The sequence below is a fragment of the Chanos chanos genome, chromosome 5 (assembly GCF_902362185.1).
Source record: "Chanos chanos chromosome 5, fChaCha1.1, whole genome shotgun sequence".
Taxonomy (NCBI): Eukaryota; Metazoa; Chordata; class Actinopteri; order Gonorynchiformes; family Chanidae; genus Chanos; species Chanos chanos.
In genome coordinates, this window is record NC_044499.1 from 44,510,822 (window position 1) to 44,523,637 (window position 12,816).

The 12,816-nt window shown below is 38.6% G+C and overlaps 2 protein-coding genes across 2 annotated transcripts in view; one reads left to right on the forward strand and one right to left on the reverse strand.

Annotated features, from left to right (window-relative positions):
- Window positions 1-136: 136 nt before the first annotated feature.
- Window positions 137-3,315, reverse strand: LOC115811232 (DNA-directed RNA polymerase III subunit RPC4). The gene is made up of 9 exons (XM_030773349.1): window positions 3,271-3,315; window positions 2,795-2,969; window positions 2,637-2,683; window positions 2,377-2,531; window positions 2,128-2,252; window positions 1,933-2,035; window positions 1,507-1,775; window positions 1,223-1,375; window positions 137-286 (listed from the first exon to the last, which is right to left on the reverse strand). The coding sequence occupies exons 2-9, from the start codon at window positions 2,966-2,968 to the stop codon at window positions 137-139; spliced, it is 1,176 nt and encodes a 391-aa protein (XP_030629209.1). The 5' UTR covers window position 2,969; window positions 3,271-3,315.
- Window positions 3,316-4,315: 1,000 nt separating this feature from the next.
- The window catches only part of bicc1 (BicC family RNA binding protein 1), a 37,092-nt gene continuing 28,591 nt past the window's right edge, over window positions 4,316-12,816 (forward strand). The window contains exons 1-2 of the mRNA XM_030775444.1: window positions 4,316-4,508; window positions 11,785-11,831. Of these exons, the coding sequence (XP_030631304.1) occupies window positions 4,316-4,508; window positions 11,785-11,831 (240 nt within the window). The remainder of the gene's footprint in view (window positions 4,509-11,784; window positions 11,832-12,816) is intronic.

The following is a 12,816-nucleotide window of genomic DNA, read 5'->3' on the forward strand; positions in this document are numbered from 1 at the left end:
ACATTTTTATATAAAAAAAGTCACATGGAGTTACACTAATATACAACCTGTTAAATTCAAACTGTCTTAGAAGAAAGTATTTACAAAAGTACACTACACATCAAAAAGCAAGAAACAAGAAAAAGCAAAAAAGAAGTCAGGACTGTCCTGAGTTTGTGTTTGATGAAGATTTGACCTCCTTCAGCAAGGCTTCAAAGTCTGGAGAGCAGACCAGCTTGTGTCTGATGTTCCCAAGGACACAAAGGTCTCCAGGCATACCCTCAGAAAGCCGAACAGACACAAGTTGCTGTAAATAAACAATTTTTTGTCATTTCATGGTTAATATTCAGACTCCCTCAAGATTACGTGAACACACTGTTAACATGTGGTATAAATCTACTGGAGGCATCTTAAACAAGTTGAATAAATGTATAAATTGCTCCGAATGGGGTCATCATAGGGCGCACAGTGGCGCAGTGGGTAGCACTGTTGCCTCACAGAAAGGAGGTTCTGGGTCTGATTCCCAGCCAGGCAGCCAAGGTCCTTTCTGTGTGGAGCTTGCATGTTCTCCCCGTGTCTGCGTGGGTTTCCTCCCACAGTCCAAAGACATGCAGGCCAAGTGAACTGGAGACACTAAATTGCCCCTAGGTGTAAATGTGTGTTTGTCTGTGTGTCTCTCCAAGGGTGTTTCCCTGCCTTTCGCCCAATGAGTGCTGGGATAGGTTCCAGCAACCCACGACCCTAATTCGGATAAGGGGCTTTGAAAATGAATGAATGAAGGGATCATCATAATGCCAAAAGACATGCTCATGTCCTGCTGAACCCTGGAGGAGGGGAAAAAGGCCAACTCTTCTGAAAAGAGCAAAATCTTCCCAAGACTAAATGCCATATTTTCCTGGCTTGTACTATTGTAACTTTTCAGTTTTTAGAGATGATTCTGTGAATTCACTGAGTGAATACATACTTAGGAGTAAGTCGTTCTGCATGGTGAAACACCTTGGGTGAGCCAAAGTTGGCCAAAACCTCCAAGACCTCTGAGGCCAGGAAGTCCCGTTCCTTTTTTGCTCTTGAGTTGTGTAACACCACTAACCAATTTATAACACATGGAGGAGTTTACTTGCTCAGGTCTCTCAGGTACTTCAACAGGCGTTTGATTAACAGTAAGTTGTCTCATGATATATCTTATGCCACCCAAGTCTAGCCACCTGTATTGCTGTTATATATCTGTTATGCTGTTATGTACCTGAAGAAAAGAGAAGGCTGCTCCCTCTGAAACATCCAGGGTTATACCTCCCAAGACAAGCTGAACTTTGCCAGATTTTCTGATCTGTAGTTTCCCTATAAGTCCTTCTGAGAAGTCTGAAAGCACAGCTCTGCTTTCTTTGCCAACTGCATCCTGAGCGAAAAAAAAATCACAATATTTATGCATTTAAAGTGTGATGCAGTTAAGTTTCATATTTACTTGACAGGCAACATCTGAAAGTTATTGGCTAAGACCGTTTCACCGTTGACGTCCTCAGAACTCACTTGTGTTTTAATTTGAGCTGTACGCTTGTCTTCAGACTTGCTCTCTTTCTTCGCTGGCTTCTCAGAGTTTATTGTTTTGGGCCGGGCTGGTATGGTATCAGGAAGCTGCATGAAAAATAATTCTTCCTTGTCTGATACAGTGAGCTGCTGGAAAAGTTCTCCAACAGTTGGGTGTTCAGGGGTTGAAGCGTTGCTTGTTTGCGGCTGGTATTTATGGGAGTGTGCTCTTTTTGATTTCCAACGTGTGTAATCAGTTGTCTCCTCTTTCACTGATAAAGAAAAATCATGTAGTACTTGTGACAGGAGCTAGCGCTAACAAGTTTAAAGATCACACTGTAAGATGAGTTATTTTCTGTATTATCTAATACAAAATTATTCATCCTATCTGCCAAAGGATGATAAAAAAAAACTGACTTATTAACTTACCCAAAGTACTTGTCTCTGTAGCCAAAAAGTTACTTGACTGATGTAATGGTAGCTGAATTGGTCTGAGTTTGTCATCATTCTTCAAGCCAGGGTCATCTAAAAACTACAAACACAGAATTGGAAAAATATAACATTAGTGCTTTAAGTACTTGGTGAATAAAAGTACTTTAATGACAGTACAAATGATTCAATTACATCATCACGTTGGAGCTTTTGTAAAATTTCATTGTCAGCATCCTCTGTCACATTCTTCTCCTTCTTAATACATTTTGTGACAGGTGAGGATTCACAGTCAGTCAGGTTTGCACCACCCCAACCACCTGAAAAGTAAACAACATTTTTTAATGTTCTTTGAGAGATTTTTTTTTTTTTTTTTTACAAGAAGTCCCTGAATGCAATGAGTCACGAAGCAATTGGTTAAGTTTAGTCATTAGTTCAGTTTACCGATTTTTCTAATAGTATCAGCAGGACCCTGCTCAAAAATGGAGTGTGACTGGATTGTCTGAGGCCTCTCTCTTCTCCTTGTCTTACTGTCCCTTTGTCTGTCCTCCCGTTCTCTTCTCTCTCTCCTTGTTGGTGCATGGAGCTCCTCTTTTAACCTTCAAAGAACACATGTGCTGTTTTAATCAACGCAACGAAAGCTCATATTATTCATAAATGGCCGGTAGTTCTTGTGAAATGCACAGAAAGGAACAATCACTTACTCATCTTTGCTTTTACGAACGGAATGAACATTTGGTACAAATGTTTTCTGAGAAGAAAAAGAAAAAAAACCTTCAGGAAAACATTAAGCCATTAAGCTTTTCATTTTCTCATCGTAGCTTTTGGAAGTTTACAAAAAAAAAAGGTAAGAATATGGGACCTTTTTGAATCCGCCCAGTGTCAGGTCTCTAGAACGCAGGGAGGTGAGCCGGCCTGGGGGAGGAGGAGTCAAAGATAGCCGCCCAGATAACCCTCTGCCCAACACCAACGGCGGTCTGGGGCTCGAATTGTCATAGGGACTTGTCACTGGATCGGACTCACTCGGATCAGACATTCTTTAAATCAAAGGAAATAAAAAGACAAAACATGCTGAACCTGTGAAATGTCGTCAAAAGTAGCTATGCCTTTCATGGACACCTAATGATTCCGTTTATTTGAGCAAGCCCACTAAGTCGTCTTGGGTTTCCGTTTAGCAAACAACCGCTCCGAGGAGCATAAATATTATAGAGGAAACCACATTATCTCTTGTCGGTAAACAAAGTAACTCATTCAGACAAAATGATACGCTAGTCGTACTACTTGCAAGCGTTACCGCGTCAGTGTGGTTACAGCAAGCTAACTGTAAGACGCACTAACCTCCATCTTGGAAGCAGTATATCCAAACAAGACGACCTGTGATGCTTCTGAGAACTGTTAAGCCTCTTGCCACCGACAGCTAAAGGCTACTCTTCACACCAAATGATGAGCGTCGAAAATTGCTCAACGCTGTAACACACCAACAACATATTAACTACAGTTGCACAGACGGACGCATCTTGCCAGTAGTGAAACCTTTATCACGTGATTGATTTAAACGTAGACTACTGGCAACACTGTAACGCCTGCCTATAATTTGCCCTGTCCCCACAAGATCTGAGGACTGAATGAACTATATAGTCCATAGTTAAAAATTCAAACAGTAATAAACCTATGCACGTTTTAAAAAAGAATAAGCAAATATGTTGTTATTATTTGTGCATAAAAACAACGGGTGGCAGTATTACTCTATTGCATCACTGATCTGTTATTTTTGGGAATATTTGCTGAATTTGGATTTATTATACAAAACCACGCGATGTGTGTGTGTGTGTGTGTGTGTGTGTGTGAATACAGAGGCATTCTGGTATTTTGGTATTTGTCGCTGTAACAATCTGTGGTAAAAAAGTTTTATAACATTAAAACATTATTTAGGCATGCAGAGCTTCCCGTTTGTTTTTAAGGAAACCTCTAGTTTACATTTAACATTCCTACTCAAAGTTACAAAAAAAACCTCAACAAGAGGTGTAAAGTATGTTCTGTGTAGAACGTGATGCTATTAAAATCATAGTCATTTCGTAGTCATTGCTTTGCTCATAGCTGAGAAAGGAGAACGGAACAGACAGGGGCGAGTGATGTGGAGGTTTTCCTAAATTTAAAGTCTTCCATAATGGTCCAGCTGCTACGTTACATTTTTCATAGGGCGGCGCTATTCTGAGGGGGAAGTTGTGCGGATTAGGTAATAGTCAAATAGAGACTGTCGACACAATGAACCTTACTGTTTCTTCGCAGAAAGGAGCGAGGGATGTGTGTTAAAAGTTAAGTTTACAACTGCTTGAACACAGTGCGTGGCGCTGTGGCAAGTCAGCGGTACTCTGCAGAAGTCATGGCTGCCCAGTGTGACTCCTTGAGCGGATACCAGCAACATTCAGACCCGGGCTCCAATAGCGAGCGCAGCACAGATTCCCCGATACCAGTGTCCGAGGATGACTCCGGTGGACCTCCAGCCCCTCCTGACCCTGAGTGGACAGAGGAGAGATTTCGTGTAGACCGAAAGAAACTGGAGATTATGTTATTAGGTAAACCTTTTTACGATAATGAACTGTGAGTTCATAAACTGTTTCAAGGATACATCCCAATAGTAACGGTACTGCTCTACTTTTATTCTCTCTACTTATTGCAGCTACTTACTGTTGCTGAGGAAGTATTTTGCGTTGCTTTAGAATAACAATTGACATGAATGGATAAACAAGATAAACAAGACTAGATAAATGCATTTTTCAGTTGGGCTATTTCAGAATTTGTCAGAACAGCCCACATTTTCTGGAAGCAGTTTTCGCTCAAAATAGAGGAGAGGCGCAATTAAGCGACTTTAGGGAAGGTCTCTGTAATCATCAGCCAAGTAGATAACGTTTGAATACTCGTATATACTGACGTCTTGATGTTTCAAACTTTTCTACCAAGTTTCCATCAGTACTCCTTATCACGAAGTTAATTAACATCTTAGGCATTTTTTTACAAGTCATTTTAGAAGCATTTGGCGCTCTTAATGACGAGTAGATGACGCCAGGGTCGCCGTAACCTGTTATTCATTTTATATGGCATTCCTTTCTGTATGCGCATTTTTAATTCTGTAGTCAACAATGTGTAAACGTTGACCCTTTCGGAAAACTTTTCTCCCGCATGTTTCATCTCCGCTTGTATGTGAATCAGATTTGACCCGACCGGCAGAGGCCAGTGTTTGGCTAAACAGGGGTACCTGTCACTGAGCTCATAACTTGGCTGAGTAGTTTCGTTTTTTGGTACATTTACTCTCAGTAAATGTAAATGTCTCCCTTGAAAAATTTCTGACGAAATATCGAAAAAATTAGGAAATAAAATGAGAAATAGCTAATATGCGGATATATTATTAGTAGTAGTCCTATACAACAGTCCTCTTCTTAAATTAGCCTACTTAATATGGCACAGTTTTGACTTAAAATTTACATAATCTGACAATGAGTCCAAAGAAAATAAAAATAGTGTTTCTGTAGATCAAACAAACTGGTAGTTATTTACATTTGTAGCTCCTTGGGGAAGGTGTAAAACACAGTGAAGTTATACTTAGCTATACTGTTGTATTTTTGGCCATATCAGAACGTGCAGTCCAGTTTTTGTCCTCATTTTACTCGGGTGGCTCTGCGAACTACTTAAAAAGGCTTCAACATATTTATGTTTTAAAACAATGATATACAGCAACAAATGAAGCTTAACATTATTTGTGTTCTGCTACTGAGACTCCTTTAGGAGGCTGGTTGTAAGAACAAGAGAGAAATCTTCATTATGAAATTTTTGTCACCAAATGAAATTGCACAGGCCTAATTTACTCAGTGAGGTTTATTTTAGATCACTCATGAAACCAGAGAGCACAGAGACCTAAAGGGTTGATGAGAGGTCTTCAGGTGTTTCACACTCTTTGCCAGTGATATTTTGAGTGTTCTCTTACAAATCTATGCCAGTTAGATTTTAAGAACACCACAACGCCACGATTTTGATTTGTGTCTACTTGTCTGTTTGTGTGTGTTTTGTTTGTTTGTTTGTGTGTGTGTGTGTGTTTGTTCTGGGTGACGCAAATGTTTTGCTGTAAGTGTAATGACACTAAGCAGGGTGCTCCTATTCCTACACATCAGAGTAAGAAAACATTAACAGATTACCTATAGAATGCTCATATATTCTTAGGGCTGAGCTTGGTTACTTTCTTAGATTTTCTTTTAAGTTTTTCATGGATTCTGAGAAAATGTTGCAAAGATTTTAAAGTGGGTCACTTTAACTTCTGATTACATTTAAGTATTTCAGTCTGTTTCCTGTCTGCTTGCTGTGCTGTCGCCTAAAATGTTAATACTCACCCTGACTCTGCATTCTGGCAAAACTGTCCTGCCCAAAGGAAGACACTGTGATAGTGTAGGAAAGCAATATGCAATGTGCTTCTCAAACAAGCAATCTCAGGATTAAATTGTGTGATTTTTTTCCTTAAACAGAGGATATATTGTGTCATTAATCATAACAGCACAGTTTGTCTAGCTCTCATACCCCCACATTAGTCTTATATTCTAATCACTGAGAATCAATTCCACTTACCACACTGGAGTTCAGCGTTTCTAAACTGACAAGCTTTGACCCATGTCAATGGCATGACCATTAACTTTTCATTAATATTTTATGCACAGAGCTTTCATAGTCCCTGCTATGTGTATTAACAAGAAGATGTAACAGATTGATCCATACATTAAATATTCATGTATCTGTAGGAAAATCTTTTTTATATTTATTTGTCTCTCTGAACAATACATGCATTGTCATTTTGTTGCCAAAGAATTCTAATGGCTTACCTTTCTAATCCTATCTGTACTGGTGATTGTTTAGATGACTACAAATGTCCTTGAGCACCTAGAGTAGTGACTGAATTAAACTTTCGAGCCAAGGATTATTTTTCTGGTGAAGAATGAAGAGATGAGTAGGATGGGCTTACCAGCCAACCCAAGGTCACAGAATACCCTGCAGGATTGACCTGATGGTCCTCCCACATGACCGGGAAACCGTCACCCACTCACACTATCTGCCTGTGTGTCCTCTATTTAACGCAGTTTTTTTTTTATTGCTCTTCTAAAAATACATGATTTACTATTGATGGATGCAGTTGCTTAAGATGGAAACACCACAAAGAGGGAATTTATGTGCTCTGAACACTAAAATGGTCTGACTTTTATAGATGACTTTCATGTTTATTGACAGAGATTGGCAAAAAATGAGAAGTATTGCACAAGTCAGTATCCTAGCAGTAAAAATGGTAATCACGTCATCTTGCTGTTGTAATTCAATGAAAGATTTTCAATCACAGAGTTTGTTAAGTCTTTTTAGAATTGTACAGTACTCAAATGAAGTTTCTGTAAAGGTTTTGAGATTAGTTCTCACTTTTTTCCAGGGTGTTAGAGGCATGTCTAACAGTCTGTCGGCAGGAAGAGAGTCACCATTGAGTCGGTCTTGATTCAAGCCAAACCGTGTTGTAATACTCACAGATGGCCAAACTTGGATAACTCAACTCCTGTGTTTAACAAGCAGTGGAGTTTTCACACTGGAGTTTTATGGTTTCTGGAGACCTCTAAATAATAATAAGAATAAGAGTAATAGAATAATACCAACAATAATAATGATGCGTTGCTACAACATTGACAAATTCAGCATACTTATTGTGGAAAAGAGTTTGTTGTTCTTTGATTGCATAGAACTATGGAAAAATATAGGCTGATCACATATTGCTTATTTCCGAGAATGTAATTTCGTGTGTTCTTCCAGAGAAAATTGCTGTCTCTTATGTATTTTAAGTCTCCAAACAGTAAGTCAGACAAACAGTTTTTATCAAGAAACCAGTCTTTCAGTAAGAAACATAAAACCCATAACTTGTTTCCTAATTAAAGAAAATCAGAGCTCATATTTCAAAGTTGTCTGAGCATTAAGTGTACTTTGGCTAAATGTGGACTTGGTGTAGTCAGTGCCTGGTTAAAGAGTTCATCTTTTTGTTGTCTGCTGGATGAAAGTCCGGAGCAGGAAGTGAGTGCTGTGTGGAATGTGCTTGGGGCTGACTGTCCTCTGGACCGGGGCCTAGGGAAACACTTCTCCATCGTTTTAGAGGTTAAGCGTAGCACTCTCCTCAAGAACCAGTGCAAAAAAAAAGAGAATGCCAACTCAAGCCCATGCCAGAAAAAGTGATTTTTTGGCTTGATATTGTAATTTTTTGAACTATGCTGGAAGTAACCTAACATCTTCATATTAACCTTATATTGTCACAGCATAAATGTAATATTTTACTTTATTAGGTAAATACATTTAAAAAAAAAATGTTTAGGTTGGTCTTTTAGTGGTAGAGGAATCAGGTACACTGGGAATGTCCAGGAAGCCCTGGTTTGTGTTGGTATGGTCTGGGGACCCTTGAGGAGAGGTGGGCGGAAGGTTCCCAGTGTTCACAGCACATAATTCACTGCAGCTGTTGGAGAGTCTCTGGTTTAAAAAATGCTGGCTCTGACCAAAGACTTTGTTATGACAAGAAAAAGAATGGGCCATTACACTAGAGCTAGCTTGACTGCTCAAAGACAAAAACAAAACGGTTCAGTTTTTCTGTCAAAGTATTAAACGGTAGAAAAGGCTCCTTTTTCGTTATTAACATAGAGCTAAATGTCTTAACTGTCAGATATTTGTCTCAGTGATAAAGTAAATAGCAGTCATTTCCAGTCTATTAAAAGTTGTGTATTGACTAGATTTCCTGGTAGATATCTGTTAATCTGATATTTGATGGATCCATCTGTTTTTCAGATGATTATCATTTGTTTGTGCGAATGGTGAAGCAACTGTTTTCGTTAGTATTTGTTGCTAGTATCTGCAAGCGTAGCTTTATCCATTATTCATTTACAGAACTGAAAGATGTAGTATGTATCACAGTCCCTGTTTATTCTGAGAATATAAGTGAGTGCTCTTCATCAAGACAGAGGCCTTGTTTTTAAATGCATCTGTATTTGAAATGACTGAATATTTGTCCTTTTCCAGAAAGTTTACTCAGTTTTCCATGAACATAGTGTATTAATTGCCCATACCTCTGCACTCACAGATAATCAATGGAGCAGAACACATTCTCATAGGTTGAGTCACACACAGCCGGAGCAGGAGAATGAGTTGTTCCAGCAGTTAACAAGATCGTACTTCATATATCTTCTATTTCATCCCTAGATTCTGTTTTTAAATTATTTTTGATGGTTCAGCATTGTATATGTTGAAGTTCTTCCCTTTTCGTTTTACCATTTTCTGACAAAGATAAAGATTCCTTTTTACTCCTCAATTAAGCATTTAACCATATGGTCTTGTTAGTTTTTTTTTTTTTTCTTAAATTCTTTTTGAGAAGAGCAGAGACCCATTTTTACTCTCAAAGCCAGCCTTGAGGTTATGCCATATGCGATAGCATCTCTCTTAATTCACAAGAAAACAGGAAAAGGATGGTTCCTATTATTATAACTCTGTTCTGTCTAATGGTGGAGGACAATTGAGAGATTTACTTTGTGAATCAATGCTCTTGAATTATCAACTCCATCACATAATGATTAAAATGTTTACAGAGGATGACACAGATATGAGCTTTTACCTTTTTCCTTTTTATACAGAGTTCGATTACATACTGCGTACTATACCGAGTTACAGTGATTTTTGAAAATGTTTGTAAACTAGGATAAACCATATCTTAACACATACGGGCAAGTGTTTATGCATCCATAAAGGGTTCGGACATGCTTTTCTCTGTGTACATTATGTAACGTTTCCATTGCATCAACAGTACAACAAATGCCTTACTGGCCAACAATTATAAAGTCAGCAAATCCAGTTTCACTGGAGCCGTGGTTGAAGTGGAACATTACACATCTGTGCGTTTGTTTAGTGGTTTCCTGGCAACTGTAGACTCTTTTTCCCTGGGAGGCCCACGGAGACAATACAATGTGATTCGAGGACTTATGTAGGTCCATCACTAGCTCACTTATCTCATACTCATTCAGGCGATATACGCGGTAGAGGCTGTCATTTCAAAATCGCGCAGACTGCTCCGGGTTGTGTAACATGAGCCAGCTGCAGTGTTACAGTTTTAGCAGAGGCTGACACCATAATGAACCTAGAGAAGTAAATTACAGACAATGCTGATTCTGACAAATTATTCAAGAATTTCGGAGTTTGGGAAAACTTTGGATTGCACGTCTGCTTTGTTTGTGAGTCTCTGGAGCAAACAGATTTTTGTCAGTTGTGTTGAACATACACAGTAGAACTTTATATGCTATGTTTTGTAACGCAACTAATTTGAATATTATATAGATTTTTCTTTTTTTGTCAGACTACCCGTATTTCAGGTTGTTTTAAGGTTTCTGTGAGGATACAAAAAATAACTATTGGTAAGCACTGTGTTCTCAGAGATCATGCCGTGATCCCTCTTGGTAAATTATAAATCACAGTGTTCTGCCTGTTGTGGATAGGTTTTCATTCTCTGTCAAAGCCTGCCAACAACTGCTGTGACTGACAGTCATTACACATTTGTATCTGTATGTGATCATTTTGATGATTTATTCACATGTGCAAGGATTATGGTTATACTGGCATACTCTTCTAAGTGAGGACGTTGACTTACTCAACAAGTGCCAAGTTAAAACCCATGTAGGACAGTTTGTGGTTTTGGTTATACTCTTCTAAGGAACAGCAGAAAATGGGCATTTACAATAGTCTAATAGTGTACTGCAACTTCTCATATTTGCTGTTTTATTTTATTACGTTTACAAAATGTGAACCTGTGTTTTAATGAAAATTTCTCAGCGATTTTGTCAGAAATATATTGGAAATAGTTTTAAGTAACACTGTATGGTGGATTAGAGACATTCAGGAAAAAGATCTTTTGACGACCATTGTTATCTGAAACAAATGAAATTCTCTTAATCTGCTCAAATATTCTCTAAAACTACATTAACCAACAAAGTACAGTGTCAGATACTCCAGTTCACATCGCAGCTCTCAATCTTTGCTGTATTGCTAGTTTTACCTCAGGCCACAGTTTAGAGTGGATTTGTAAGGCCTCAAGGGTAATTCAAAGCTGATTCAGCTGGTGCCTGTGGTTTGAGCAATTTTCAGTCAATCTGCTCTAAAAAACCTCCCTGTAATTCTCCGGATATAAATAAATATTTTGCATTTGTCTGGCTTACACCAGACATAAAATAGAAATCCTGGTCTGGGTAGCTATAGTAGTTAGTGCCCAAATCAGTCAATGTAGGGCATCTTTATCAACTCAACTAGATCCAGTATTGCTCTCTCTAGATGTTCGTTTTAATGTGCCAGGTATCAATGGTGTTTAAAACTATGTTACAGCACTGGTTATATTTCTAAGTACTCTGTAATATTTGCGATTAGAGTATGTTCTAATACTAGTATTTGGTAACTTTATTAAAGCTCTTTTAGTCAAGTCAGCTTTGTTTCCCCCTGAGCTTCCAGTCATATTAGCTTTGTTTCTATCCTTACTGTATGGCTCCCTTAGATGTTCATCATGACCAGTAAAACTCTCACTTGAACAAATGTTTGAGAAAATCAGATGGCGATAATTAATCACAGAACTCCAGTAGTGTCTGACAGACTGAACAGTGCTATTACTGAGAGAAAAGATGAAACACTGATGTCTGAATGGTATCAGAGAACCCCACTGAGCAGATTGAAAAAATATGTTGATATAACTTGAATGTGCTCATACAAATCCTTATGATGGCATTTGATAATAGAATCACTGAAATATCTCTCTTTTCTCCACAGCAGCCACAGAAGGGAGGGTGAATGGTGGGGAGGATTTCTTTCAGAAGGTAAGGAAACTCTGTTGACATTAACCTATTTACATTGTAGTTTAAAGTACACAACAGTTTCATGCTCTAGTGCTATTTGAAAGATGCAGTATCTCCTGTAAAGGTACCTGAGCTTTGTTTCAGTGATACATGTATGTTCACTTAGTCATGTCACGCTGCCTTTTACAAAGCTTTGTTAAAAACAGATTTTTAGTCCTTTTTTGAAATGAGCCAAGACAAGCACACTTAACCTGTTTTGATTCCTTGGAGTGGAAATGGTCGTCAGCTTTTAGGCAGTGCACTTGTAAGCCTAATTGGCACAACATGGATAAATACACGCAAGTGAGCGTGAGGGGCTAGACAGCTCATGGAGAACGTGAGCCAAGACCCGAGGGTGGCCACCTCGTAGCCCAGTTCCTGGAGGAGTCGTTGCTACTGCGTATGGGCAGAAAAGAAAACATCTTCAAAATAAATAAAATGTCATGCAAGCAATATGTCAGTTTCACTTAAAAATCCAGCACATGTTGAAGTTGTTCCATTTGTGTAAACCTGAAAGGTGTGGGAAAATAAACGAACACTGCTTTGGATGCTTGCTTTTGGATTTGCTCCGGCTATTCCGTAGGTTATGGTGTGCTGCTGTTTCAGCCCTGGGGTGTTTTTTTTTTCTTCTTCTTCTTCTTCTTCTTCTTTTCTTCTTCTTTTTTTTTTCTAACTGGTGACAGTTGAAGCCGACATTTAGCTATAGGAATGTCAATTGTGTTTTTTTTTCATGTAAATATTATCCAACTTGTCATTGCCAGTATATTTACAATTTGCCAACGGCAATCAGTGGTGGCTGAAGGTAAAAGATTTACTGTAGTGGAGGGGCTCTGCTGTGGGTGCCTGTAAATGCTTTTTAACAATGATAGAGTAAGTGTGATTATTTTCTTCTTTGCACTGGCATACTTAAGCTGAAAATAGATACTTTATCTAAACAGACTGTGTAAGAATGTGAAATGAAACCGGT

Excerpts from the sequence above, each read along its gene's own strand:
- LOC115811232 (XM_030773349.1), bottom strand. The coding sequence starts at position 2,968 with ATGTCTGATCCGAGTGAGTCCGATCCAGTGACAAGTCCCTATGACAAT. Across the intron at positions 2,036-2,127 it reads AAAAGCTCCAACGTGATGAT|TTTTTAGATGACCCTGGCTT; the intron begins GTAATTGAATCA and ends CTGTGTTTGTAG. Across the intron at positions 287-1,222 it reads CAGCCTTCTCTTTTCTTCAG|CAACTTGTGTCTGTTCGGCT; the intron begins GTACATAACAGC and ends GTTTATTTACAG.